The sequence below is a fragment of the Toxoplasma gondii genome, chromosome XI, assembly GCF_000006565.2.
Source record: "Toxoplasma gondii ME49 chromosome XI, whole genome shotgun sequence".
Taxonomy (NCBI): Eukaryota; Apicomplexa; class Conoidasida; order Eucoccidiorida; family Sarcocystidae; genus Toxoplasma; species Toxoplasma gondii.
In genome coordinates this window covers 5378612-5406538 of record NC_031479.1, presented here as the reverse complement: position 1 = coordinate 5406538, position 27927 = coordinate 5378612, and the positions used below count along the sequence as shown (strand labels likewise).

Genomic DNA, 27927 nt, shown 5'->3' with positions numbered 1-27927 from the left:
AAAAACAACTCACGCGGCCTTGCATGCTCTGTCGCGCGAACGCGGAACCCAGTCAGTGTTTCCTGGGTTTCGCGGGGGTTTCCAGATTTTCGAAAGCGGAAATGGTGAAACTGTGCTTCTTGTTTGCTCCTGTGTACGTGCCGTCTCGTGCGTCTGCTTTTTGATGCCTTCCCGGTCTCTTCGTCCATCATTAAAATGTCTGTGGAGGCAGCCTCCCTCTCAAACCCCGTCGCTGGCTGTTCCCTCTACCTTTTGCTGTGCGACAGGCAAGAAACTCGGCCCCCAAGTGGCACCGTTGAAAATCTCTTTTCTTTGCGGGATTTTGTGTCAGAGTACTGCAGACAGGAAACGCCAGCTTCTCGTTGAGAACGGTGTGCCAAATTCCTTCGCGGCCGCACCGACGTCTCCGTTCGGTGTTTTTTGACGGTGTTTCCCTCCCGCTGCACTGAGCTTCTCCCACAGAGTCTCTACGCCTGCCGGGACGACGTAACGCCTCTTCTTCGTCACAATTTTTCCGCTTTTTGCCCGTTCTGGTGCGAAATCGCGTTCTTGCGCGGGTCCTCCCCTGCCTCGGAGCTCGCATTAGAGACGCCCGACGGTTGCGCGTTCTGCTGACAAGAACAGTGAAGCCTCACCGAATAGACACATGTATGACTCGACCAGAGTCACTCTTGTGGTTTGTGCGCCCACTGTACGTGCTGTGTAGACAAGCGCAAGCAAGCAGGAGGGAAGACAGCTGTGGATTCGCTGTATGCGCTTTAGAGTTCTCACACCGGCAACTGGGCAATTCTGGATATCTGGGAAACTTCCAGAGATACATCTCCACACACAGCGCTGTGGAGAGACACAGTTTCTGCTGTCGGCGACACCGAGGTAATGAGGTAGCACCGGAACTTCACTTTTTTCAGTCGGAAGGCCCAGACTTTGATCTCGACACTCGCCCTGAGACGTTGTGAAACAACCCGTGCAGGGACGAACTCTTTTCGACGATCTGAGCTCTACATTCACCCGTCAAATATCCATATCCACCTATATCTATATATATATATATATGTATGGTTAAGCGCGTCATGCATGCCTTTACATCATTTTGTAAGGCGTGTGTATCTTGCCCGATGAAGGAGGGCGTTTGACCTCAGTCACCACAGAAGTTATTTCTCGGAACTGACAGTCGCCTGTTTGAGGCCTCGTCTGGCACACTCGAAGCGTCAACTCCCCTGCTTCGCCCGCTCACTCCTCCAGATGGGGCGTCTGCGCTTCCGGTGTCTGCGCCGATGTTGCAACTGTCGGTGCTTTTCCCCGACTCTCGTGGCGGCGATGAGTTCCCCGGAAGTGATGGCCCTCGGCCGGGCCTCACGGGACTCGGAGCGCCCGCGGCGAACGCGCTGCTCCGTCGTTTCGTCGCATGTCTCTTCAGGTGTCTCTTGTTCGTCGCAAGTTCCGCCTTCGACGCGCAGCTGTCAGAACAGCACACCGTCTCCCGCGAACCACGCGTCGCCTTCTTTCCCGGTCGACGTCTCCCCGGCGGCTCCCACAGTCTCCCCGGCCTCGGTGTCTCCGTCGGTCCCGGGAGTGTCTCCGTCGCCCTTCTCGCCGCGGGCCTCTCTCTCGCCCTACTCTCTGCCGCGGCCGCCGAGCGGCGCGACGGGCGCGACGGGCGCGGCGGCTCTGGGGGTTCCGGTGCTCGTCTCGGGGCTTGCTTCTCGCCCCGTTTCTCCGGCTTCTTCTCTCGAAGGCCGCGGGCAGGCGATGCATTTCTCGTCGGGGAGACAGGGACGCCCCAGGTACGCGACGGCGCCGTCGAACTACCGACATGCCCGGGCTCTGCAGCCGTCGGATCTCCGCGTCCGCGCGCCGCGGCTGTCTCCGTCGCCCGCGGGGGCTTCGCCGCGGCTGTCTCCGTCGCCCCGCGGCCCGTCGCCCCGCGGCCCGTCTTCTCCGGCGCTCTCGCCCTCGCTGTCCTTCGAGAGACACCGGCGCCAGCAGACGACGTTTGAACGCCTCAGACAGGAGCTGAAGACGACCTATTTTCCGCGAGTCGCGGCCTCGGACAACGACGACTGGGAAACTTTTAGGGCGCAAATGATTGAGGAGAGCGAGCGCGAGCGCAGGCAGAACCTTCAGAAGGAAGAGTTCGAGACGCTGTCCCCCCGGGAACGCGTGATGATCCCCACGATGTACCTACACCCCCAGGAGCCGCACGCGCCGGGAGGCGACGGAGACAGTCCCCACTTTGGTGGTCGCGCAGACCGGCACTACTTTTCCCTGCCTCCCGTCTTGATTGCACCCGCTGACGCACCTTCCGAAGAAGCCACTGAGGCTCACACGACCCGCTGCCGCAAACGCGAAGAAACGTATCACCATCAGGCCGAACGACCTGCCCACGTCCCCACCGAGGCAGAGCGAGAAGTGCCTCAGGAGCGGGATGCGAAAGAGGAGGTGGAGGCGGCCGAGCAAGGAGACAGGAGGACCCTGTCTCCGGCATCATCGGTGGTCACGGCGCGCGAGCTTCGCGCGGAGACACCCAAGGGCGAGGCGGTCGTTTCACCCGTGGGGAAGAAGCGCGAGCGAACGTACAGCGTCGCGCCGGCTGCGCGGGAGACAGGAACTCTTGCCGCCGTCGTTCAGCAGAAGAAAAACGCTCTTCACAAACGGATTTGGAACGCGTTGCGGAAGAAGAAGTTCCGAGACTTCGAGCACGCAATGGCTGAAATGGAGTGAGCGCACAGGACGGGTTTCAAAGCCTCTCGGGAGAGAGGACTGTCTCCCACCCCAGGACGGTGGAGATGAAACGTTTCGTGGAGTATAGGCATCCGCGCATGCGCGTGTGTGTGTGTGCCGCGAGCTGTGGTGTCGTGGATATCTCTTCAACGACAACGGGGTGCGCGTTTTTGCGGAGAGATTCCCGGAGAAGGCAAATCGGTTGAAGTGTACAGTGTCTGCGCGGCGTCCCGCGCCTCCTCTATCGAGAATTGAAATTTGGTGTGTCTCTACAAGCTGGTCAGCTTCGGTTGCAGCGTGTGTCCGGTGAGGGCGCGTATTCTTGTCGAGCTGTTTTCGGTGGTCCAGCTACGATTTTACCAGCCATGGGAGGTCTGTCTATTCCAGGTGACCAGCTGGGATGCGACTCCAGCGAAGAGTGTGGAATGGCGAAAGAGCGAAGAGACCGGTTTTCTGTGTGTCGGTTGTGGACAAGAGGCGGGGGAACGCGCAGGAGTGTCGAAAAATGTTGGCGCACCCGGCGTCTGCTTGCATGGCCTTTCCCAAACCCTGTTGTGCACGAATCTGCGCTGGATGTACACCACACACGCGAGCCCTCGTGCGGCACCTTGTGCTCGCGAAGAAGACACAAATTCCACAGTTTTCTTTTCAAACGCTTGTCCGCTCGGAGAAAAGCGTGCAGCGTGGCTCTTCGTAGAATCTCCGACAGCGCCCATTTCCCGTAGGTCAGATGTGTGTACGTGTGTCGTGTGCTCCTACGGTGTTTGTCCACATGCGGTCATTTTCACATTCACAGGTATTTGCAGAAGATTGCTGGGACGTGTGTTTCTGCGACCTTGTTTTCCAAGTTAAGTGATGTTTTACGCGTGTCTGCGGATGCATGCATGTGTCGTCTGTCGCTTGGAATCGAGAGACAGCGGCTGGTTTGCAGAATCAAACCTCAGAGACTGGAGACGTCTCAACGCGCGCTCGCGGCCTCACGGCCCCTCGAGAGAGTCTTGATGTGTGGGCGCCGTGAGTTGGTGCTTGGATCCTTGGAGCTGGTGGGGAGCAGCCGAGGAAACGGGCTGCGTTTTCGTGTGCTGCTGTGAGTGCGCCGAGAGTGTGAGATTTTGGGAAGAAACGGTTCCCAAGGAACGTGCAGAGACACAGAGACCGTGGACACACAGAGGAGCGGAAACATCTGTGACAGGGATGTCGTTTCTCGACCCCAGTTGGCCAGTGTGAGGTGCTCGCGGACGCTTTGAGGCTCCGCTTCGAACCTTTTCGGATCGTACTTTCAATTCTCGCTTCTGCACAGCCTAGATGGGAAGGCTGACACCGTGTCGACCGTTTTTTCCTTCGTCACGCTTCGCACACTACGAGACACGACAAAGGATTCGTGCGTGTGTTGCGTCCATTTCCATATATATATATATATATAATATATATTTGTTGGTGTGCGTCCCGGTGTCGCTTCTGCGTAGCCTCGCGGAAGGGGACATACGTGTGTGTGTGTGTGTGTTTGTTTCTTTGGTTTTTTGCGGGAAAGGTGTCTTCGTGCATGCGTCCGTGAATGGGCATGTGAGGGAAGTGTTTGTCGATCGTGGCTCTTTCAGTTCGTATCCTGTTTTCCCGGTCTCTCTGGAAACGTCAGTTCATTCGCTTGTTTCGCCGGCGGTGTGTCCGAGCTGCCTCGCTCCCTCGCCTTTTGCAGGGCGGCGCGTTTGCGTCCCGATGAGGTTTCCTTCACCCTCCACCTGTACGGCGTGCTTTTGTCTTCGCGACACGACAATGCCCAGGTGAGACGCAGGATAGAAACAGGATGGGGATGCCATGACCACCTGTGAAGTTCGGCGGCAGATCTGCAAAAGCAAAAGCCAACCTTGAAAACTCCAGCCGCCCCAACTGGGCGTGATTGTGCGCATGCAGAGGCTGCCGCTACATCGGGTGGATAGTTTTGAGTCACGCTGACTGAAGCTTTTTACTATCCACGTATATGGAGTTATTGCGGATACATGTTGCATTCCTAAAGCGAACACAGAGTGCATTGTGCCGGGTTCCCCGAAACACATGCGGCAAACCGAGTCAGAGGTTGTGCAAACCTGCAGGCGCATACACACTTGTGTCCATCAGCGTGAGGAAGAGGTATCGTGTATGAATCTACGCCGATGTAACCCCTCCACATATATTCCTATATGGACGCGTTTTTGTCTGTGCAGATGTATCGGTTACACATGTATGCATATGTGCCATTGGCGTCGTGTTTATTCTCAGGCTTGGGAGGTGCTGAATCTGATGAAGGCGTCGAAAGTTCACCCGACACTTGTGAGGTACAACGAGGTGAGCGACACACGGGGGCACTGTTTGTCTTTCCATTTTCTCCATGTTCGCGATTTGCTCAGAGTATCTCGAGAAGAGAGTTTTTTTTTCTGCAATCTCTTGGAAGGACCCACCCTTTTGCGTAAATATGGATGTATGTGGATGTGAAGATAGCTTGTGAGGTTCGTGGTATTTCTTACTGGGGCGAGACGTGCATTGTTCTAGTGTGCGTGAACGCGTGGAAATGTTTTGAAAGAGTCGCTGTCTGATGGCAGGAATTCGTTGTCACTTCTTGTCTGCTTAAAATCCACAAGGCTTTGTAAAAATATGGATCCCCTCGCTTCGGTTGTCTGTTCAGCGCATCCTGACCTCGTACATGGAGCTCGCGGCCCTGAAAGCAGAACCGCACCCAGACAATACGCGGAAGCTGCTTCGTGCAGCGTGGCTTCTGGCTGCTCTCGTGCGGAACCGCAGACAGCGGTGGATAGCTCGGAAAAACGCTAGTCTTCGCGACCAGGTGAGCTGCGTGTCTGACTGGCGTGACTGTGTTTCTCTCAAAACACCCGGGGGAACCGCTCTCCAGAGAGGGGCGTAGGAGTCCCTTGACGCGTGTACACACTTTTCGCATTGAGTAAAAAAGCGCGCTTCTGTATGTCTGTTGTTACAAATGTAGACTCGCATCTGTGCAAGTCTGAAAGATCGACACTTCGTGATGCATTCGTCTGGGCACTTAGAGGGCGCTCTGGACATTAGCGCGCGTTTTGTGAGTGCATTGTTTCCCACCTAAACGTCCGTATGCGGCACATGCAGCACGTGCAACAATGTGATCGATGCTGTGCTAAGCATGTGGCTGTGTTCGATTGGGGAATTCGAGTTCTGTCGCCAGTGATGAGGAAGGATAATTTTAACATCTGGCACAGATTTCACCGTGTATGTACTGTTTAGCGCGGCCTCTTCAAGCTGTCGGTGCTGCTGGTTTTGTCAGGGTGTCGGCGAAGAGCATCTTTTATGTCTTCACGACCTGGGCGCGCTGTGGATCGGCAACGCAGTCGATCCTCTCCTACCTCGCACAGCTCAATTTGTGATGATTGAAGAGCGCCTGAAAGATCAGAACAGTGGCCGCCTTTCTGCGAGCGAGCGCTTCCCGCTTCTCTCAGATTCCTTAGATTGCCTAGATGACGGAGAAAGGGGGAGGCAGGCGCTCGGTTCCGGAAATGGTGGTGAATACTCGCGGTCGCAAGTCTCTGTAGTGGCCCCGAACTGGAGCGGCAAGACGCTGCTCAAGGGATTGGACTCAAGTGAACAGCACGAGTCCCGGGAAGCAGAAATCGCCGCTCTTGCAGCAGTCGCGGCAGACGTCCAAGCGTCCGTACAGCCGGGAGCGCTTGCCGCGGCTGGACTTGGCGCTGCTGAGACACTCAATTCGCACCCACTTTTCAGTCCGCGAACAGGTGAGTACGGAGCTGCACTAAGAGGCCAAACAATTTCCCTGTTTCTTCCATCGCGCAGAATTTCCGCTTCGTGACATGTTGAATCCAAAACAGTCTTTGAAGATGCAGAAAAGTCAGTCAAAGACGGACAAACCTGTCTGCGTGTCTGCCTGTTTTTATGTGCGTGTAAACACCGTGTTTGCACGCGTTCTTCTGCTGGCAGGTTCAAGCGATAGCTACTAGACCTGTCAGTGAAGAGACTCCTTGCCAGGTCACGTCTTTGGAAGTTATACGATTGTATACCGTCTGCGTCAGTTTATTTCTGAAGAAGCTGCACTGGTGGCGCATGCCCTCCAGCACGAGGATACGTACGCGTCTCTAAGAACGTGGGATGGAAGAACCGATTCGATGGTGAACTTTTCCTCGCATTTTCGCATTCTGTTCCGTTTTCTTCAGAGGGTCGGGGCTTAACTGCGGAGTTTTCTCTTAGTCGCCACAGGGAAACGGAACCCGGCGTTTTAACAGCGGGAGGAGTGCCGTTGGAAGCGCTGCCCTTTGACGACCGAAATTTTGGCTGGGATAGAAAACGTCTGGGGGAGAGACACGATCCAGTCACTGACACAGTGTCACTCGCTCTCCCATCGTGGACAGTCGAAAGCACTGCAACTGACAAGGGTGCAGATGACACCAGAGCAGTTAGTGGCCACCGCCAGCCCAGGACAAAGTATCAGGGGGAAAAATATTTCGGGGAGTTTGGTCAGAGCGAGGGGGACACCAGCGAGAGTGTAGCTTTGCCACAGGATGTCGCAAGAAAAAGTGAAGTGACGGAGTGGGACGAGCCAGAGGGTTACAGCAAAAAACAAGGGGAAAACTCGACGGGGAAGTGGGAAGGCTACAATCTAACAGAGGCATACGAAAATGATTCCGCCTCGGAACCCAGTTTGTTTTTTGAAAAAGGCAAAGTGCGGGTCCGGAATTGGAGAGGGAAGGCACAGAAGAGACAGGAGAAAGACGGCTAACTACCGAGAAACAGTGCAAAAGACTAGTCTTGGCAAAGCGTGTGACCTCCCGTCTGTTATACAGTGAAGCAGGTATAACCTGATTTTGTTGTGGAGAGACCACGACATGGTCGTTTTCCGGCACTACGAACCGAGAGTGTTCGTCGTTGCATCAAGATTATTATTGGACGTCTTCTGACCCTGGGGAATGCTGATGCAGCATTGGAACGAAAAGGAACTAACAAAGAAGTCTGTGTGCATGGCAAAGTCGTGCAAAAACTGAGGCCATCCTGTCAACTGAGGGGCACCAGGACTAGTTGAGTCAAATATTCTGAAACGCCGGCACGCTGTTACATCCAGTCTGCCTTTATAGTAGTACTGGAGAAGCGCTTGCTGCTGTCTAGAGGACTGACACTCACTTTCTATATTGGTAGTCTTGTGGTTGAACACGCGTACGGCAAACCGCCGCACACTGGAGAGCAAAGTGTGAACCTACCAAAGGGTGGCATCCATTAGAAGAGATTTGTCGGAGCGCATGAAGGCGCCGAGTTCGGAGTGAGGTGTAAGGATATCACGATTGCGCTTTTCAGGATGTTCGGGAAGCGCGTACTTATTTTCGGAAGTTCAGGTGTGTTCAGTTGACTAGCAGTGTGTTTGAAAGATGATTGAAACACTTACTACCTGCACAAGTCTTGCCGTAGACAAGAACGACTCGCGCAGCTTTTCGAGAAGCGCCTGAACTAGATTTGCTTAGCTCTTGATGCGTTCCGCCACGTATATGCGTGTTTGAACCAATGAGATACACACAATGGGGGCAGGCCGTGCCAACGGCATTATTGGTGGCAATGACTTAGCGTTTATCAACTTCACCTAGAAGTATTTGTCATTCACGGACCAGTGACAGTCTTGTGACCTAGACACGTGCCTCCGAAGACTGCTGCGGGGTTTTGCTCAGGTGAGATGGACATTTTAGCAGAACACGTGATCCATGGAACTCAGGTACGGCATCAACGCCAGCGGTGTTGTCCTCATCGTGAGTATCAATGAACTCTAACTCTCGAGCGTCTTACGGCCACAACAAGTTGCTGCAACCACTCTTCTCGGTTTGTAGCCGCGGCGAGCCGGTTGGTTTATCGTTATGATTTTTAGGGTGCTGCTCATTGTTCTTTCCATGTGAAGAGATGCAGTATCTGTCGAAGGTGATATCGTCGATCAGCCAGGATGGAATCTTGTGCTCGACAGGTAGGGGCAACGCTGGCGCGAGCACGGCCGCCTTCGGGTCCCTCCTGACCAGCCGTCGTGCTCCTGGGTAGGGGTTAACGCATCGGTGCATCACAATTTCATGTTCTGTTATGTTTTTTCTCTGATCTACGCTTCCAGCTGCTGCATTTCGTGATTGGAGTCATTTACAATGGGGTTTCGTTTATTGCCGACTATTGCAGCCGTTGCGCTTCTCGTCCAAAGCGCCAGCGCAGGGCCAAAGGACAAGAAGTTGTCAGTTGGTGTGCCGCCACCGCCACCGCCACCTCCTGCAAAAGAGCTGTTGCCCCTGCATACACAGACGGAATGTTTTCAGGTGCCTTACAGTGTCGAGAGGGCATGCTTGAAGAAGGAGTCCATCTCCAGGCCTTACAACTGCCCACAGCCAGCCATGGAGGAGGTTTGCAAACCCGTTCAGGTCATGGTTGATGATGTGTGCCATCGCCTCGTGAAGCAGGAGGTTTCCTACGATTGTCCGAAGGCTACAACTCAAACGCTGTGCTCGCAGATCCCACTGACAGTAGCACAAATGTGCCGCCAAAAGATAAAAGAGAAGGTCCCTAGCACATGCTCTAAGGAAATCGCCGTCCCGCGATGTGAGATCGACTCCAAGCTCGTTCCTGATACTTGCTACGACACACAGCCGTATGTCCAAGAATACGAATGCTGGAGCAGCGAGACTGCTACTGTCTGTGATGTAGAAATGAAGAATATCAATTCAGTGTGCACCCGCGAGGTCGAGGTTCCGGTCGCGTACGATTATGAGGACACCCTGCAGGAGAAGGTGTGTTCAGTGAAGTTGCACACCAAGAAGGGGCAGTGTCGCAAGTCGATTTTGTCCGAGGAGCAGTACCCGTGTCCCGTGTCAAAGTGGGAACAAAAATGCGTTGAAACGTTCAAGATGATTGACGTTCCATGTGAAAAGGACATTCTGGTAGAAGAAACGTATGACTGTAGCGAAATGAAGCCTCACCGGGTGGTCAAAACATGCGCCAAGCGAGTTCCGGGGAAGGCGAAGATCGAACGGTGCCCCACACCTAGCAAAAAGCTCCGCAGACTGGGTCCGAGCAAGAAAGGAGGCTGCTACCTTGTTGAAGTAGATACTGAAGAGATCCAACAGCTTCCTTGCGAGGAAGAAGTTATGGCAATGGTGCCGAAGGTGTGCACCAGGAAAGTGGCAAAGAAGGCTCCGCAGATTTGCCACCAGAAGGTACCTGATAGCCAGTGCGTCATGGAGGAATTAGTGGTTCCCCAGATGTGCTCTCGACCAGTCACTAAGGACGTCGAGGTGCCTTGCGAATCTCAGGTCGCGCAAGAGGTGTGTGAGACTGTTCCTAAAAAAATCAAGAAGCAGGGATACAACTTTGAAAAGAAGGTGGAGAGCTTTGAGTGCGTGAAGCACGACTTCACAGAAAACTGCTACGAAGTGAAAAAACCCAAGAAATCTGTCTGTGCAACCACCCTTCTCAAGAGCGTCTCGTTCGAATGCCCGAGACGGGAATTTCAGGAAGTCTGCAGTGACTTCCCAGAAATTATTGCCGAGCCATGCCTGAAGGAGGTAGAGAAGGAGGTAGACTTCCCATGCCCAGAGCAAACAACCGAAGAGAAGTGCCTTCACATCCCCTCTTACGAAATGGCCAAGTGCTCAGCCGTTGTTGAACGGGACGAAGAGTACCCTTGCTCCCGGAAGGATCTGGTGATCAAATGTGAGACAATCAACGTCGACCGGGTTGGAACCTGCTTCAAAACTGAAGTAACTGAAGTCCCCTACACGTGCTACGAGACCGCGTACAAAAACGTGTGTGCTGATATTCCTGTGACCCATATCCCGCCGCCTCCTCCCCCTGCTAAAAAACTGTAAAGGTGGTAAGTCTAACGGCTCTCCATGATAAAAGCAGGTGATCTCGCAAGAAACCATACTGTCGTGCTGACGACTTTGGCAGTCGAAAACAGGTGTTATTCATGTTCTGAGCCGTTTTTTGTGCACTTGCTGAGTCATACAATGGTTTTTGCGTCACGTCCGTTTATATGTCACTGTCCCTTTTGTCTCACCTGTCCAATGACGTTTTCGGATCGCAGTATAGAACGGAACATGATTACATTCAAGTTAGTAATTTTAGTGGTCCCAAATTGACCAATATTGCGCTGTCATATCCGGCGAATGAGAAGCGCTGCAGCTAAGCGCGTATAAGATGGCAATGGCATTGACATTGCATTGCTACCATATCGTGAATGAGCGACGCATTCAACTTTCTTTCGGAGTCGGCTTCTAGTGTCCCGTCTCAGGTGTGCTACTACAGTCTCTGCCATGTTAACAACGTGCATCTTATATGATCCACTGCAGATGTATTTCGATATTTTGCTTGTGGTTCTTTACCAGTCCAATACCGCAAGCCCCTTCAGCTTAGTTGTGGCTAGCGCGGTTCTAGTCCGACAGAGGTTTTTTAAAGCACTGCCCTTTAACTGTGCGATAGTCTACATGTTTGGTTGATGAAGCGCATGTCAAACGTTCGTTCCTAGCTGTGTATAGGCTAGACAGGGGCTCTTGACCAAGCAGAGTGCCAGTCAATTCAGCGGAGACCCTACACGTCGTTTACTGCGACAACAACTTTAGATTAGAAAAACGTTTCTTCGTGAACCGGGTTCAAATTATACCCGAACATGGAACCACATATTCGTCGTTAAAAATTCCCATCGGTTGGCGCGGCCACACGAACTTGGAGCACTTTTCCCCTGATCCCTCAGCTAATTCCATCCCCATCGTCATCCTCTCAGAAGCCATACTCTGGAAATCTGCATCAGTAGCTGCCTGCTCCAACAGGGTATCTGTGGTTCCAGGCATGACAACAGATTTGATCGTGACTGTAATTTTTGTTCGCACAGTTACCAGTAATACCCACCGTAGCCATAGTATGCACCATACGGGTAGCCGTAGTAGGTGTATCCTGCATATGGGTAGCCGTAGTAGCCGTAGCTGTACCCTGCGTAGGGGTAGCCGTAACCGTAGCCTCCATACCCCCAGAGTCTGGGGAATAGCTCCCGTGTAGGATTATCTCTGTTCTGTTGAAGTCCTTCCTGCACAACCGATGGCTGTTCGGCGCGGATTTCTTTGTGCAAGGGCTTCGCGTCACCAACATGTTCCTGAAAAATCACACACACGTGTGACGGGCATATCAAAGGCGATTTCCTGGAAGACGCTTGCCCTGCAGGTGACCAATTACGTTAATGCTTACGGATTCCGCTTTGGCAGCCGACACAGACGCGGCAATGATGGCCATGAGCAAAACGAAGTTGAACACCTTCATCTTAAAATACATAGAACGTTGGTGTTCCTGGATGTTGGAATTAGACGAAGTCGTTGCACCTAACGTAGACTGTCGGAAGAGCAGAACGTGAAGTAACAAATTGAAGTGTGACGGACGTGATTATATGATTTATGTAACATAGTCGAGTCACACCAGCGGCTGCTTGTCCTTTCAACGTGAGATGGTGATGGGGAGATGGCGAAGCCGCTAGCTCACTAAAAGCCGTGGCGCGCGAATCTGCACTGTAAGATCGCGATATTGGGACGCGGCCCAGAAGGCAAGCGTTCTTCTGGAGATGAGCACATCTCGTCACTGTAATGCTATGCTTGGTTGTACGCCCCCGCTGCACAGAAGCTGACGCGGTGGAACCTAGCCACGAAAAATCCGGCACCCCAACCCAACCTTGCTTTCCATGGAATGGCTGCACATTTTTGTCTGTCACCGACACACAGATGTCGGCAGTATCTGGTCACTGAGATTTGCTCATTCTAAATGCCGCGCTAGGTGAGCAGCCTGAAAGGTAGGGTAGATCAAACAGGTGGTCGGACCAGTGGTCACTGCAACCGTAGTTAGCCGAGGACAATACGTAGGGAGCCTGGAGGAGTGAGTTTGCAACGAATCAAGTTTCGTCATAGACACCTTTCCCGGACTCGCCGTTGAATCACAGAAAACGATTTTGGCGGTAGCAGATTCACCTCATCGTACTGATGAAAGCATCAGTCTTCTTGCTGTCTCGCCGCCTGCTCTCTGGCTTGACATACCTAGAGTCAGCGGGCCGATTGCTGCGTTACGGCCACTCTCACTCGACATTTCACAAAAATTCCCCAGAATAGAAGATCAACTGTCGCAATCGCGCAAAAGAAGTCCAGGTTTCCCGGATGAAACGATTTATGAAACGAGTGTTCGTGACCTTTTGAGAAGCGATTGCTCATCCCATTTTTGGACGCGCAGGCCGCGCCTAGAGGCGATATTCAAGATCTTCTTTCGCACCGGCTGCAAAAGCCCTCCTTAATCAACTAGGGGGCCACGCATGTAAACAAGTTCGCGCAGAAGAACGCTTTCATCAGGTCATCGGCTGACTGAGCCAAGCCCCATTCCACGTTGGCATCCCTAACCCACGCTACTACATTGAAGAGACTGCCCTGTTTCCCTGGCGGCACACGGAGAACAGTGCCATGAAATGATACCTTGCCACTTTAATAAACTGGAAAGCTTTGGTCTTCTGTGTACGGCAGAGAAGATACTGATCTTTTTAGCTTTGAATGCGTGTGCCAGCTTCACCTCTCAACTCGGGGTGTCTGCTTCTTTCTAATTGAAAGGGAGGAACTGTTGATTTGCTAGACGTATCCAGATGAGTGAAACATATCGAAACGCAGACAGAGGGATGTGAAGCAAGGCGACAACAGTACCGTGAGATAAGCATGAAAATGTGTGGCTTGACTGCTCGTACACTGGCTCCCGTTCAACGCTGGCTGGTTAGCGGCGTACTGCTGTCATCGCAGCGGTTGACTTTTCAAGACGTCGCCAGCTGAGTGCCCTGTGTCTGCGGTTTTCAGCGAAAAAATCTGCTTGCTGGCTTCTGTCTGGATTAGTTGTAAGTACAGACCCTCTTGTTTTTCTTCACTGCAGTCGCGTTAACTTCTGGCGTGGTAAGATCAGGCATCGTTGCGCCAGCGGCCGTAAAATTTCGCCGCTGAAAAAAGCTATTGCATCTGCAGACTTACCTCGGAATACTTTTGTATCTCGTTAGTGGGTTAATTGACACTCGATAGGTCCACTAACTGAAGGAAACCTGGGTGTTTCAGCTCTTTGGCGTAACATCGCACTTTCGAAGTCAACCAAGTCTGCACGGATTTCGCTGTTTTTGTTGGGATGACCGGGCACCCGCCTGCTGACACGAGAGTCAGATCCGCTTCCTCCAACTAATTTCCACACGTTGACACTTTGAAGACTCAGAATGTCCATGGACGTGCATAGTAATAACCCAATTTTACAACGTTTGGCTCGTCATTGGCAACAACGCTTCAGACGCCCTTGATCGTCCCGTCAAATTTTCTAGCGGCATGCGCGCGCGGTTCCAGCAGTCGTGCTGGTCGTCCAACGTTGCAACCCCGTGACAAGCGCAGCCCCGCAGAGTCGTCCACTTTGTGCAGCGCGTCTTCGCTCCTTGTCGAGCTACCTCTGTGCCATGTAGTGAAGAGTTGCTTGCTTTTATACCAAGACCAGGCCACCCAGCGTTTTTGCCTGTCTCCTTTCTCTGACTTTTCAGGGTAGAGAACCGGCTGTGTGGCGTCGCGCGTTCGCTTCCGCGTCTTGATTCTCCAAACAGATACTTTGCTGTCGTTGCCCACTTCAAGTGTCTCTTGCCTTTTTCTATGCAACGCCGAGTCTGCGGCGCATTTTGCAAGGTATCACGCGTTACTTTGTGTTCTGTGCAGTCCCGATGAATTGACCCGTCTTTTCCCGCCTTTCGAAGGTTCGCATCATTTGCGCGCGCAACAGCGCTAGTCGACTCGCTCGTTTACCGCTGGGGGGGTCTCGCTTTGACGTCCGTGCCGCCTCGGTGTACTTTCTGGAGCCGCTGCCAGGATTGCGACCCTTGAATGCATCGAAAACAGGAATTTGTGTTCTGTCCGAGTACAGCAGGCACCCGTAGAAGTTGCTCTTGTCTGTACGCGTCACACCACCCTCACCGGGACGAAGCTCCGATCTGTTTCCTCAACTCGACAGGCATCTGCGGTTGTCCTTTAGCCGCAGCGCTACCCTTGCGACATCTTGAACACTATCCTCCTAGCTATCCTTTTTCATCCCCGGATTATCCACGTGAGCGGAAGCACACGTCTCTTGCTGTCTCCGGACACCTTATTTCGAGGCCTTGTTCCGTGCACTTACTTCTACCAGGATGGGGAACACGGCGTGCTGCGGTTTCGACAGTGACTCTACTGCTGACCTCGAGATCGGTCGAGAGGGGGAAGTGAGGAGTCGCAAGCCAATTCAGGTATCCAAGGAGGCGTTTGACAACTGGATGAATCGTTATGAGGCTGGAGACACGATGGAAGTGCTTTTTCCTGATGGTCACCGAATTGAGTGTAACTTGAAAATCGACCGACCGAAAAACTTCATGAATCTCACCTTCAATCAGAAAGTAAGACCCATCCAGCTCGATGACATTGCAGCCGTCCTATATGGCTCGGATCCTCGCAGTTCCGAATGCGCAGATAGCAAAATGCTGCGAAACCCCTGTGTCGTGGGCTTCCGCCTCGCGAGCTCTGGACGAGCCATCGCGTTTTCTTTTAAAGACATCACGGACGCGCAGTGTTTTGTGTCTTTCCTGGACGACGAAATCAAGAAGAATCAGGAGTCAAACAAGTCTTCAGCAAGCAACGACAGAAACTAAGATGAGGTGAATCACACACTCGCTAACACCCATGATCGACGTTGGCATGCGACATGCTGAGGAACAACCCTCGAGCGAACCGTTTGCACGCTGTTAACAGTTTTTGCATTGCAGCTGTTTTCTGCGCGGAGTCGTTATTCCCCATGCCTCTTGCGAGAATAGTCGTTCCTACCCCATTCCGTCTGACTTTCGCCTCACGTGTCAGGAGTAGATCGCCTTTCTTTATTTCGCTCTGATGAAACGTTTTTTACAAATGGGTTCATGTCATATAGGATTTTTCCGATCTTTGCTGTTTCGCGAAGACGACTAACCACTCACTAGGTGGATGCGTAGGAGGAGTGCCAGTCAGTTTGCCAGGCGTATAAGGAATGGTACTTGAGGAGACAGGGGGTGGAGGGCTGTGACGTTCAACATGCTCGTGTATTAGTTGTTGGCTTTTCCTCGCGCCTCCAGTGTGCACAACAAAATTTTGACGTCTATATTGCCGTGGAACCCCTACCGCAAATGTTCAACAAAGTGGAGAACAGGGGGCGGGGATCGGGTGATGGAGAGGAGTTCCCTTTTCGTCGTCTGGGCGGGAAGCCAAAAGCACCTTGCAACAGCGATACTTGCACTAAAGAAATGGTTGCCAGTGGGAAGTGGCGACGCTCACCCCTTAAGATGGAAGCATTGCTCCGCCTCCAAGAGCAACCTTTAGTACGTGTGCGTACTTAAGTGGTTAGGCTGCTGTGTTGTCCCGCCCACCCTGAGTATGTTGTATCTCTGGTTCCCGAAAAATACGCGAATCTCGGTGAAACAGGAGCTGTGATGGTGTTTTTAAGACCGTTACAGTAAAACATTGCTTCTCGACGGGTCGCCGAACGCGTATTGCACATCGGTTGCCTCACGGCGATAATGTGCTGCGTCGGAGGGGGTGGAATCAGTTCAAACTTTGTCGCAGTAGATTAAGAAACAGTGAAGGAACCACCGTTTGTGAAATATAGACGTATTTTAACACAGGTAAGAAATCCCAGCGTGTGCTTTTAATCTCCAGTAATCTCGTGTTGAAGATCGCATATAGGAACAAGGTTCCAGCAATAGCGAAGCCGAAAGCACAAACATGCCTCCCACTCAGGAAGAAAATAACCTCTCCGAGCGTATAAAGCGAACCTGAGCCGTGTTCCATATGCAAAAAAGCTAGTTACTCCTTCCAAGTGGGAAACTCATCTCTTGCTAGTGCACGCAGTCGTCCATGAAACCTTACTCAAACATGCTCTACAGACCGGGTCTGCAGTTCACGCAGGCGGCTCTCACGGATGAGACAAAATTCATAAATACTGAGCGCCGCCTCTATATTAAGACTTGTTTTTAAGCAAGTGCTGTCAACCACAAAGGCAAGCATATCCGTTTCTACCGTTCTATCCGCGCACGATTTCTAGAAGACTCCCCAGTCCTACCGGCACACATCACGCAGCGCACCACATTAGTCCTTTTCTGCGGTGGTAAGGCGTTGGATAAACAATCACCTGCAGTTGTGCCACTGAAATGCAAACGGTACACCTACCAAATAATCGGATCTGTTGGTTCAACATCAACTCCTAAAAAACATCACCTCCCACAGCCTGACAAACTTTGAGTACTTCAATGAATTGTAACCCAGGTTGCGGGCACCTCTGTCTAGGGCGAACGCGGGCATCCAACACATTGACGAAGGTCGACGAACCTAATAATGTGCGTGGCTGGCACCTGTTTTTCGTTAGGTAGAAAAGGAAACGGCTTGCTCTTCCTACGTAGTACAACCTAGCATGCTATAATCTCACAGTTCTTAATTTCAGGTGCGCACAAGAAAAGGACTCCGTAACGTCGATCTCATGCGTGAGCGAAAAAATTATTTGCCCGCCTGGAAAACAATCTCCAGTAACGCTTCAGAACCACTATGGTGCGAACAGTGTTCACCGCCAATACTTTCCTTAAGCTCAAAAACAGGCGAGAGAAAGCATGTACACAAGGCCCCCCTGGTGCATGTGAATTTAGGTGGTGGCCATTGCTGTCGCGTGCTCCCCCATAATGTTTCTTGTCCTACGGGAGAAGGACGGGGGGTGCGGGAAATGACCACGACGTATCCAGTTGCTTCAAGTTGATTTACTGTGTTTACCCGAAGGGTGGAAACGGCGTATAAGGGCCGGCCTTGCACTTCCTTCTACGGAGATACGTGTCTGTGTGTCTATACCAGTAGGGCTGGAGAGGAGTGTAACGCGAGTTTCCCGCTGTGCTTCGGCTTCCCTGGAAGTACCTCCCTCACACAGAGCGTGAGAGCAGAGTGTCGAGAAAGCTTTTTCGGTGAAGTCTGCGCTTGCACAGCGAAAAAAAATTTAAAAAGTTATTTCTGGCATCCACGCGTGTATACCTGTCGATCTAGACACACAGAAATAGTAGGCGGCTGAGCTCCCTTTTCTCCGCTTCTTGACTGAGCGTTAAGGCATCGGAAGCAACATGCCGTGGACATTTTTCGGAATGCGACTCCCAAACTGAGCTCGAATGCTTTGGAGTTCGTCCAAACAGAGCATGGCTGTGAAGGCCGGCCACGCGAGACTCGCACACCGTGCTCTCTGCGGCAACATACACGACAGAATCGAAAGAAAAACAGAATGTGAGATGAGTTAGACGGCCTTGAAGGGTTGTTGCTACACCTTTCGCTACCATGCTTGTTTCCCAGACACTCGAAACACATGTGGAGGAAATGGAAAGGCAGCCCCAGTGCCCTGTCCGGAAAGCTCCTGTTACCAGCTCACCTTCTATGCTGCCCAAATGGTGCCGTGGAATGTGTGCGTACATTTGAAAATCACGTTTGTGCTTCTACAAAAATTCTCTGTTGCATCCTTTTATCTGCACTTGCTCTTGAGATCCACGCCAAAGAGAACAGCTATATCTACAATGACATGCATGCACAGCCATACCAGGTTACACAAAAATCGATAGAGGTAGGACCTATGTCTGGCGCTCTCTCAAAAAGAAGTGACCGGTTCACAGCATTGGTCGCTGGGAACGAAATAAAACGACATTCACTTCCTGCACACTTTCTCCTGGAAATGTGAACAAGAACCGCTGTTCCTCCTTCTTGTTAGAACTTACGAATTTGTCGTCTTTTTCGTATTTCGTGGCGTAGGCGTTGAGAAAGCTAACACGGAATCTCTCTTTGGCGAAGCGCGAAAGAAACTTGTCTCGATGAGTATCTTCCGACGCAGGAGGGCCGGCAGCGCCTTCTCGACTTTCGTTCTCCACTCCGGACTGTTCCTTCTGTTTTTCTTCCTCTCGCTGCTCACCCTCTATCCCCACACTCTGTGTGCTGTCTGCCGATCCTCGTCTTCGTCTCTTCTGACTTGTAGGTCCTCCAGTCTCACTCGAGTTCTCAGAGAGCCCCGCGCCAGCTGCGTTGCCCCGCGTGAAAACCACGAGACCGTCGTGCGTCGAATACAAACTCTGCAACGTCACAGACTCATCTTGGCTTCCGGTGGCTGAGAAAACACACAGTCCATGACAGACAGGCCACTCGCCACAAATAACGAGACAAGAGCGCTCTCACGGTGATCTCGCTGCGACAAACAGTCTCACGCACAACCCTGCATGCAAATATATACATATATATATATATATGTATATATATGTAAGTACACACAGATGCGCGTGCTCCTTTATTCCTAACGACAGTGGAGATCAGAGATTCTAACTTGTGAGTCAGGTTATCGGCAAGAAAACAAACAGGAAAGGCGAATCTTACGTGCTTTGTAGGAGACACTCCACCCCAGGGTGTGGTAGATTGCATCGCGGACGCCCCTACACACAGAGCAAGAGAGAGATGTTTATTCCGTGGATTGGAGCGCCGTTGTAAATTTGAAGTGAAAGCAGCTGAAGCTTCTGCGTGTGGTGTCGGTACGGATTGCAAGACCGGTGGTCCACAGAAAGAAACAAGAACGGCGGGAGATGGGCACCCCCCTTGGTATACCTAATTGCACGCTTACCTATATACAAATGTATTTCTGCGAAGGCATATACATGTGCGAATACTGAGAAAGATCGAATGAAGGAAGGGGACAAGTCGTTAGCTCTCGACAGGCACGAAGAACTGATGCATGCAGCTGCGTCGGCACATGCCAGTACACGCAAAGGTCCACATACATCAATAGACGCCTAGAAGACGGTACGACGTAGATCGATGAGCATGTGCTGACGAAAGTCAGAAAAACGTTGTTTACATAGCTACACACACACCCGCAGACAAAAAGAGACAGACGCATCCCTACACACATATATAGATGACGACACATGCACGTTGAGCGTAATTCGCAGTGTGCTTTGTTCCGCTCTTCTCTTGGTGTCCTCCAACGTCCTAAACTTCTCACGAAATCTGTTTAGTGTAGCTGTCTTTGAGGAGCTTGAGTCTCTCTTTGGCGGCAGCGACCTCCGCCGTGAGTGTCTCGACTTGTCTCTGAAGCTGCTGAGCGTCGGGGGCTCCGCGAGCAAGCTGGAGTTCCAGAGCTGCAATTCTTTCACGTGCACGCTGCAGATTTCCTTGCAAGTTCTTCTCTTTGCCTGTCTGCACCCGCAAGTCCGTCGCCTCGCGCTGCGCAGATTCTGAAGAGAAAATGAGCCAGATACGGAGACGCAGACATGAGTCTTCCAGTCCTAAACACTCAGCACACATACGAACGACTCCCGGTTGCACTCCTTGCACTGGACTGGCGTGCTCTGCATCCATTCCTCTCATACGCTTGGTTCGCTTGGTTGCTCAGTCTCAGGTGCAATGACGTCCAACGAAAAATCTCTCTACGCCCTCCTCGGAGACAGCAGAGAGAGGTCGAGAGAAAGCTAGGGCTCGACAAAGACAAGGTGGGCGCGAGGAGACACTCGAACTTCCCAGAAAAAGCATACAAGACGCCCTCAGAGACGACGACCCCCGGCGGACGTTGGTACAGATCATAAGACGAGCATCTGAGCAGAAGGATTCTCTCAACAAACAAGCGAAAACGTGGCGTCGGTCAAGGGAGGCGTCGAAAGAACAGAAGAAACGAATCCAGCTGAAAAAGAGGCAAACTGATCGGTCCTGCGCCATTTCCTCACTCTCGGACGAGTACGAACACTGTTTTCCCCTTCCGCAGTGCGTCAAGCTCACAGGGGAAGCACTGCTGCACATGAGAGGAAGCGTAGTTTTGCAGTTTCGCTCTGAAGGAACTGGTCTCTGGGCTCTCACCTGCGCGACGATGGAGTTCCGAGACGCGATCCGCAGCTCGCTGGAGCTCCGCCGTCAACTGGCTGTTTGCCTGCAAGAAATCGAAAGTAGACACTCCAGGAGAAGCCGGCACATAAGAGTAAGCCTGGGTCCCGCAACTGGGAGTCCTGTTTTTGAAGGAACGACTGAAGAAGAAAAAAAGTGAAGACGGCGCTTTGGTTACAACCTCTGGGAAGATGAAGACAACCAGGGTCACTCGGTTCCTCAGGTTCACGAGGCAAGGAGCAGATTTGCAAGTAACCTGTCAGCGCGTTCGTGGACCTTCATCAATATAGAAGAATTGAACAGATTTACTACAGCCTCACGACGCGACGATCCGAAAAGAAGAAGTTCAAGAAATAGTGCCTTAGCACGTGGAATCTCGGGAGGACACAAGAATGGAGAAAAGCGACAAGAGAAACAAAAGACAACGCCAAGGCGCTTCCGTAATGCGAGAGGAACTCTTCTCTTACAGTGGCAAGTTCATCTTTCTCTCGCCGGAGCGTCACAGAGGCTTCGGCGAGTTGCTGCGCCGCCCTGAGTTCGCTCTCCAGTCGCTCTTTCTGCATACACAGAAAAGGGAAATGCATGCAAACGCCACAACTCCATGCACCACAAAAAACAGCTCTCCGGCTACACGCAGATGCACGCCTCTGTTCCTGTGTCTTCAGCTGTTATCATCTACAGCGATATTCACATAAATGCCTAAATGCGCAATTAAACCCAACTGCCTATGTCTGCCTATATCAATCTGACGATCTGCGTCTCTACCAGTGTTTTAGAAGATGCTTGTGAGGAGAAAAGGAGAGTTACCGTGCTCTCGAGCTGGGAGATGATTTTTTCGGAAGCCTCTGCCTGTGCATGCAGTTCCTGGATCTTGATTTCAAGGGTCTCTGCCTGCGCAGGCGCCTCGCCGCACGAAGAGGCGCTGTCTCCTTTCTTCGCTGCCTCAGGAACCGGACGAGCAGAAACCAACAATCGCTCTACCTCCTCACTCGTTGCGCTCAGCGCTCCTGCCAAACGAATCTTGAAAACAAACCAGGAGAGGGAAGGCAAAAGAAGGGACCGAGGAGAAAGACGAAGTAAAAAAAAGGTGAAGCAGAACGAACAAGGGAAGCCGCATTCGTAGACTGCTGAGGAAGCCTCCAACGCCTCGCCACAGCTCCTTTTCTCGTCACATACGCCTAGCTCTCACCCCCGTGCATGCCTTTACATAAATATGTACGTCTGTCTCAATCGTCTCGCACAACTGTCTCTCTCTCGCTGCCTGGATCTACGCAGATACGCGCGCAGACAGGTGTACGAAGCTACAATGCACGTGTGTGAGGAGATGTACGCATGTGGAGATTTAGGACGGGAGGTATACCTTCAGGAGTTCTGTTTGTTGTTTGGCCTCTGACGTCTCGCGGGCGAGATGCACGGCGCGTTGCTCCGCCTGCGCGAGCTTTGCCTCGAGGAGCTCCTCTGCTTCCTTCCTGGCCTTAAGCTTCTCTTCGCTCTCTTGCATTCTTGCGCGGAGATTTTCGATCTGAGCAGTCGCCGTCGTCTTCTCGAACTGGAGCGCCTGCAGTGCGTTCACGAGCAGCAGCAGGTGCCGGCGAAACGCCTCTCGACTCGGAGGCTCGTCCAACACAAACGCTGTAAAACACCCAGCACCGCCTCCGGAAAAAATTGCATGCATTCTCGAAGAGTTGCCCCCCCCACCCGCCGTCGTTTTTCTCCATTTTTCGGAACGCTGCATGCACTGGATCGAAAACGGAGGAGGTTTTGTGCACAGGAAGTCACAAGCAATTTGTTGAACACTGCGGAGACCGCCTCCACGCATCCTACCACGGGCGTCCTCACGCCGGTCTTCAGCACAGTGCATGCACTGAGTAGAAAACACAAGTTGCCTTTGTCTTGACGTACATGCAGCGAGTTGTTCCCACTCCTGGAGGTCGCGTTCTCGCTGTTCCTTCACGAGTTCCATTTCTCGGAGAGACCGGGTCGTCTCCTCCAGCTCGCGCTCCTGTCTCTTTTGCTGCTCGACTTGTTGTCTCTGTTGCTCGAGAGCTTCCTGTTGACGGGCGGCCTCCACGAGCTCTTTCTGAAGCGCCTGTACCTTCTCTGCGTACTTCTGCAGACCGCATGCAGCAACCGAAAGACAGACGAACGTTTTATTTGCCCTGCGTCTGAAGCGAGTCAAATCGCCGCTTTTCACCTTCTCAAACGATGCGTTTTCAAATAAAACTCCAGTACTGACAGCAAAAAGGCCGCGGAAAGCATGCAGTGCATGCATGCACGCGTCGCCACTCGGTTCCCCTTTACGCATGCGGAGGTCCAGGTCCAGGAAGAATACACCGCCTCTTCTTCTCCTGTCTCCCCCCAACGGTTCTCCACGCAGGTAGGCTAACTAGTGAGAGACTGTCGTGGAGGAAATCTCCTACAACTCTGCGAAACATACGCATGCTCCCTCGGCCGCCGTGGGCGCCAGTGCTTCCTATAATACACTAAACTGACTTTCAAGCTCTTTGCATACAAGTTTGATCCGTTCCGCGACTGGGACTGAGATAGGTCCTGGATGAAGTCGTTTCGACGGGCAAAAAAGGCCTCATGGAGTTCTCCACGCATACCACTCTTGTATGCGGTCGAGTTACCTCTCTCCATAAAAAACTTGCATAAATTTATATATGGACATCAATGCACATTCATCCACATATGTATATGCACATAGATATATATATATATAGATAGATAGATATACAAATGCGTGTGTGTGAAATCTCTGCCTTACTGCGCATCTCGCTTTCATTTCTGCGTACAAGGCGCGGTCGTCCATGCCCTGGAAAAGCAAAGACAGAGGAGACTTCCGCTCGACGTCGACAGAGGAGGAGGGACACCGGCAGAGCGAGACAGAAAGTAGAAAGAAAAAGCAGAGGCACCGGCAGGGTGGAACCCAGCGGGAAGCAGACACGCAAAAGAGGAGCGCGAAGAAACAGAGAGAGCTAAAAACTTTTCGAGCGAATCCCTTGTGCAGGATCATCGATCCAAAAGTGTAGAGACACACACAAGTTTTCACATCCTTCAAGAAGCGTCGCCAGGCAAAGACAGAACAACGCATCGCAAAAGTAAATTCGAGGATCGGACGAGAAACCGAACGACGTCCAAGCGTTCATAAAGATGCGCAGGAGAAATTGTAAGGCAGAAGCCGCTAGACGTCACCAGAGTTTTCTCCACGACAAAACGCATTGACAGAGTACCCACGGATTCCTTCGCTGCCGCAACTTCGCGCAAGTTCCTCTGCAGGCCGCTGATGACGCTCTCGAGAGTCTCGCGTTGACAGGCAAAATCTTTCTCGAGCTGGAAAAAGGTAGGGAAACACAGAAAAAGGGCAACGAAAGTGGACACAGCGAACATGATTCTTCGCCACGATAGAGAGACGGTGCAGAAAGACGCATCTTCTTTGCCGTCATGCTTCAACTTCCTCCCCACTCAAGCGCTCAATACATTCCCCTTCCCGCGCAGGCTGTTTCCTTCTCTTCCTTGTTCTTCTCTGTTTCTCCCCCCCTCTGTTTTGTCTTGCCCTCTGGCTGACTCACTGTTCCTCAATGCATCCGTCTCTCTCGTTCTTTCTGAGTGTTGTCTTCGATCTGTTCTCTGTCTTCTTCTGTTCTCTGTCTTCTTCTGTTCTCTGTCTTCTTCTGTCTCTGCTCGATTATCTCTTTCTCGTCCTCTGGAAACTTTGTTCTCTCTCTCTCTTCTTTTCTCCTGCTCCGTTCCCTCGGATTCTCGTTTGCTGTCAATATCGTATCTGCGGCGTTCTCCCCATGTCTCCTTCTCTCCCACCGTGTTTCTCCCTCACGCTTCTCTCTGCGTTGTTCTCTCTCTGCTTTGGCTCTCGCGTACCCTGTTTGCGGCTTCGTCTTTGGCTGCTCGCTCGAGCGCGAGTTCCCCTTCCTTCTCCGCGAGCTCGCCGGTGAGTTTCGAGACTTGTTGTTTGGCCGCGTCACTGTCTTCTCTTTCTTTCTGCAGAGTCTTCTGGAGGTCGACAAGCTGCTCCTCAAATCTTCTCTTCTCTTCTTCGCTCTGAGCGCGACTGCTGTCTCTCTCCGCGCGGACGGCGAGCACCTCTGCCCCGGCCTTCTCCACCTTTTCTGTTAAATAGGCATTCTTCGCCTCCAACTCCGAGACCAGCTTCCGGAGCTCCAACACCCGCTGGTTGCCGAGCTGAGAAAAACGAAAAAATGTCAACGCAACGCAGGTCCACGGAACAACAAAAAGAACACAACACAGAGAACAGCGACAGGAAAAAAAGGTCCAAGAAAAAAAGCAGATCCATCACCGGGTGAAAGATACATCTGGGCCGACTCTGAACAGTCGCACGCGAGTGCTCTCCCGCTGTCCTAACCTGAGACAAGGGGGATACACGGTTGAACTGTGTGAACATCATTGTTGTCTTTTAGGTTCTTCCACCAAAACCAGAGTTCGAAAAGAAGATAAAGTTGAAGCTTGCGACTCTCGAGAACTAGCTGAGTGCAGTATGGAATAACCGCCTGCGACAGACAACGAGAAGTCGAGGTGAACTTCTCTCGGATTCCGCCACCCTTTCCTGTTTTCGCATCAGTCGATCCCTAATGCCCACAGCTGGGTCGCATGAGAGACTATGCTCCCTACACAGGACAAACATATATATACATATACATATATATATATGTATATGTATATATCTGTATAGATAAATGCATATGTAGACATATGTATATATGTGCATGTGTCTTGATGCAAAGATACCTGCACATGTACGAAAAGGCCTGTTAGCCTGGCTGTACAGAGATGAAGGTGGGGTAGTCTCCGAGATGCAGAAAAAGGGAGCTGGAGAATCGTTCAGCTTACACGTTCAACTTCTTTGGTGGACGCCTTCGCGGCCGCGACGTTCGTTTCGAGAGCGTGAAGGCGTTGCTCCAACTGAGAGACCGCTTGCCAGTGGGCCGCTGAGAAGATGGAGAAAAAGACGAGAAACGTAGGACTTTTCTGCGAACCAAAGCCCCATTCGTGCAAGGAAACGTAGAAAACAAACTCCAAACTGCCAGCTACGCATCCATCCACCCATTTGTCGCGAGACAAAGAAAGCCATCAGTGCACCCACTCAGCAGCGATCACTGGAAGTGCGTCCACCTGAAAGTCCACTTCCGAAGAAACGAAGCAAGTTGACACCAAATGAAATGTCTAGACTCCTGGAAAGAGGTTCTCGCGAGTTTGGTCGACGCCTTGACTCTTTCGAAACCCACATTTCGCTGCAGCGAGTTCGCTGTCTTTCTTCCGATTGGCCAGACGCAATTCCTCGATTTCACACCTCAGGCGAAGCAGCTCTGGAGCCGACGGCGCGCCTACTGGTTGTGCATTGGCCTGAGAGAGCAGAGAGAGGAAAAAAAGGCATGCAAATGCAAACCGCCACCCACAGCTCCGTCTCGGCACCTGCAAAGACCAGTAATCGCTGCATGCACAGCAATGCACAAACTCTCAGCTCCTGCCATACGAAGACGCTGGCGCAGACAGTCACTGCTCTCGACCCGTTCTGCAGGCGTAGCCTTTCTTATTTCCCCATGTGTATTTACGAGAAACTGCACAGGCAGATACGCATTGGGCCTTTATTCGGATGCACATGCTGTACATGCAGGTCCATACAAGCAGAAATATCTATAGGCCCACAAGGCAGCATGCATGCCCACATCCAGGTACACATGGAAATGCAGACGTCTGCATATATGTGTATACATATGCTGGCACCTATCTGTGTGAACAAAAATGCGTATATAGATACATACGCGAGTATACTACAAGTGGTGTTACTATGTATACGAAAGCATATGCAGAGACGCGGAATGCCATGGACGTGACGCATACCTTCTTTGTTTCTTCACAAAGACTCTTTGTCATTTCCGTCAGCATTTCCATTTGTCGTCTCTGCTGTCGCAGCCGCACTGCGGCGAAGCCTGCGCCTCTGCCCTGGCGAGGCGAGCTTTCTGTTGCATCTTGCATTTTCGTCTGCTCATGCATCCGAAGGACCAACTCGAAGAAAGCGACACAAAGAGACTGCTAAGACCGGACGCGGATCAGGGCAACGGGCAACAGTGTGCCGACGACGGGGGTCCAGAGAAAAAGAGAGAAACATACAGTCGGGGAAAAGACTGGAACGCAAACCCACATGAAGACGCACGGGGGCCAGCAGCAAGCGAACAAAGCGAAGGACGTAAAAAGAAAGGAAAGGCGAATATCGACAAACAAGGAAAGTGGAGACCAGAGAAGAATCCAAATGAAGAGTAGGGACGGAATCCCGAGGGTGGTTCACGGAAGTCTCAGCGCGGCTTTTTCAAATACGTCGCTCGAGACGAGAGAGAAGGTCTGCAGACTTCCTTCAGATGGCTTAGGACGAAACACACAGCGCAGCGCCACCAAGAAAAATGCAGAGGACAAGCCTCAGCGGCCGTGGAAAGGAACGACGCAGCCTACAGCGAAAGGAGAAGACCGTAAATCAGTGAACAGTCTTTTGTCTCGAGAGAAAAGCGGCGTAGCCAGACGTATTGGAAGGACTCTCTAGTTCCAGCAGATTCTGCCTTATTTATGCTCATTCACCGCCCAGATGTTGTGGTTTTCCGAGGTGAAGAAGGCGCTCTGACGAAGACAGAAGCCGAAGGGAAGGACAGAAAAAAAGGAGCCGAGAGGAACATCGCATGTGCGCATGCAGCACTCCCGGCATGGCCTCCTCGCCAGAGAAGAAGCCCCATATAAGCAAAAGAAAAAGAAGGAGCAACTCCAGAAACAAAGGATCACAGTGTGGCACACGTTCGTGGAGTTTCCTGCGAGCCCCCGTCGTCTGAAAGACAAAAAACGCATGCAGCAAAGGCCAGTGTGCAGGGACGACGCCCGCGAAAAAAAGTTCGAGCTACAGGTACATCTCTGTGCATCTTGGAGAGAGGAAGGAGACTTGAGAAAGTGTGTGTAGGAATCGAGCAAGTAAACGCCTTTGCGTATTTTCATAGTCCACTGCAATCAACACACACGCACAAACTCAAACGGGAGACCAGAAAGGCAGCCTAAACAAGTCGAAAGAGAATCGACTAACAGGAATCTGACCATATTGTGTAGCTGAATCCACCGGCCGTAAGCACGCTGTGCAAACAGCGATTGCAGTTCGGTGGTCTCCTCCTTGATGTTGGTCTGGACGGCACACGCGGATTCTTGTTGAACTGGCCCCTGTTTACCAACTGGATGGGTTCCCGTTGTCCTTGTT

General features: G+C 51.9%; 5 protein-coding genes across 5 annotated transcripts; 3 read left to right on the top strand and 2 right to left on the bottom strand.

The window, feature by feature from the left end:
* The first annotated feature begins 70 nt into the window (after positions 1-70).
* On the top strand, positions 71-7984 carry TGME49_316570 (hypothetical protein). Its single transcript, XM_018782907.1, has 8 exons — positions 71-691; positions 813-873; positions 1418-2717; positions 4418-4502; positions 4978-5043; positions 5381-5539; positions 6008-6473; positions 6909-7984. The coding sequence occupies exons 1-8, from the start codon at positions 647-649 to the stop codon at positions 7469-7471; spliced, it is 2745 nt and encodes a 914-aa protein (XP_018635287.1). The 5' UTR covers positions 71-646; the 3' UTR covers positions 7472-7984.
* A 420-nt stretch (positions 7985-8404) lies between these two features.
* Positions 8405-10831, top strand: TGME49_316560 (Toxoplasma gondii family D protein). The gene has a single exon (XM_002364780.2). It carries the CDS (start codon positions 8862-8864, stop codon positions 10569-10571), a length of 1710 nt encoding a protein of 569 aa, XP_002364821.1. The 5' UTR covers positions 8405-8861; the 3' UTR covers positions 10572-10831.
* Positions 10832-11150: 319 nt separating this feature from the next.
* Positions 11151-12148, bottom strand: TGME49_316550 (hypothetical protein). The gene is made up of 2 exons (XM_002364779.2): positions 11944-12148; positions 11151-11851 (listed from the first exon to the last, which is right to left on the bottom strand). Exons 1-2 carry the CDS (start codon positions 12025-12027, stop codon positions 11594-11596), a joined length of 342 nt encoding a protein of 113 aa, XP_002364820.1. The 5' UTR covers positions 12028-12148; the 3' UTR covers positions 11151-11593.
* Positions 12149-12466: 318 nt separating this feature from the next.
* On the top strand, positions 12467-16334 carry ISP3 (IMC sub-compartment protein ISP3). The gene is made up of 3 exons (XM_018782906.1): positions 12467-13241; positions 13572-13609; positions 14917-16334. Exon 3 carries the CDS (start codon positions 14918-14920, stop codon positions 15410-15412), a length of 495 nt encoding a protein of 164 aa, XP_018635288.1. The 5' UTR covers positions 12467-13241; positions 13572-13609; position 14917; the 3' UTR covers positions 15413-16334.
* A 1381-nt stretch (positions 16335-17715) lies between these two features.
* TGME49_316530 (myosin heavy chain, putative) lies at positions 17716-27407 on the bottom strand. Its single transcript, XM_002364777.2, has 15 exons — positions 26541-27407; positions 25925-26042; positions 25530-25627; positions 24543-24863; positions 23901-23996; positions 23431-23478; positions 22566-22773; positions 22024-22295; positions 21471-21683; positions 21131-21220; positions 20640-20709; positions 19792-20023; positions 19170-19225; positions 18524-18906; positions 17716-18000 (listed from the first exon to the last, which is right to left on the bottom strand). Exons 1-15 carry the CDS (start codon positions 26691-26693, stop codon positions 17866-17868), a joined length of 2493 nt encoding a protein of 830 aa, XP_002364818.1. The 5' UTR covers positions 26694-27407; the 3' UTR covers positions 17716-17865.
* Positions 27408-27927: the final 520 nt, after the last annotated feature.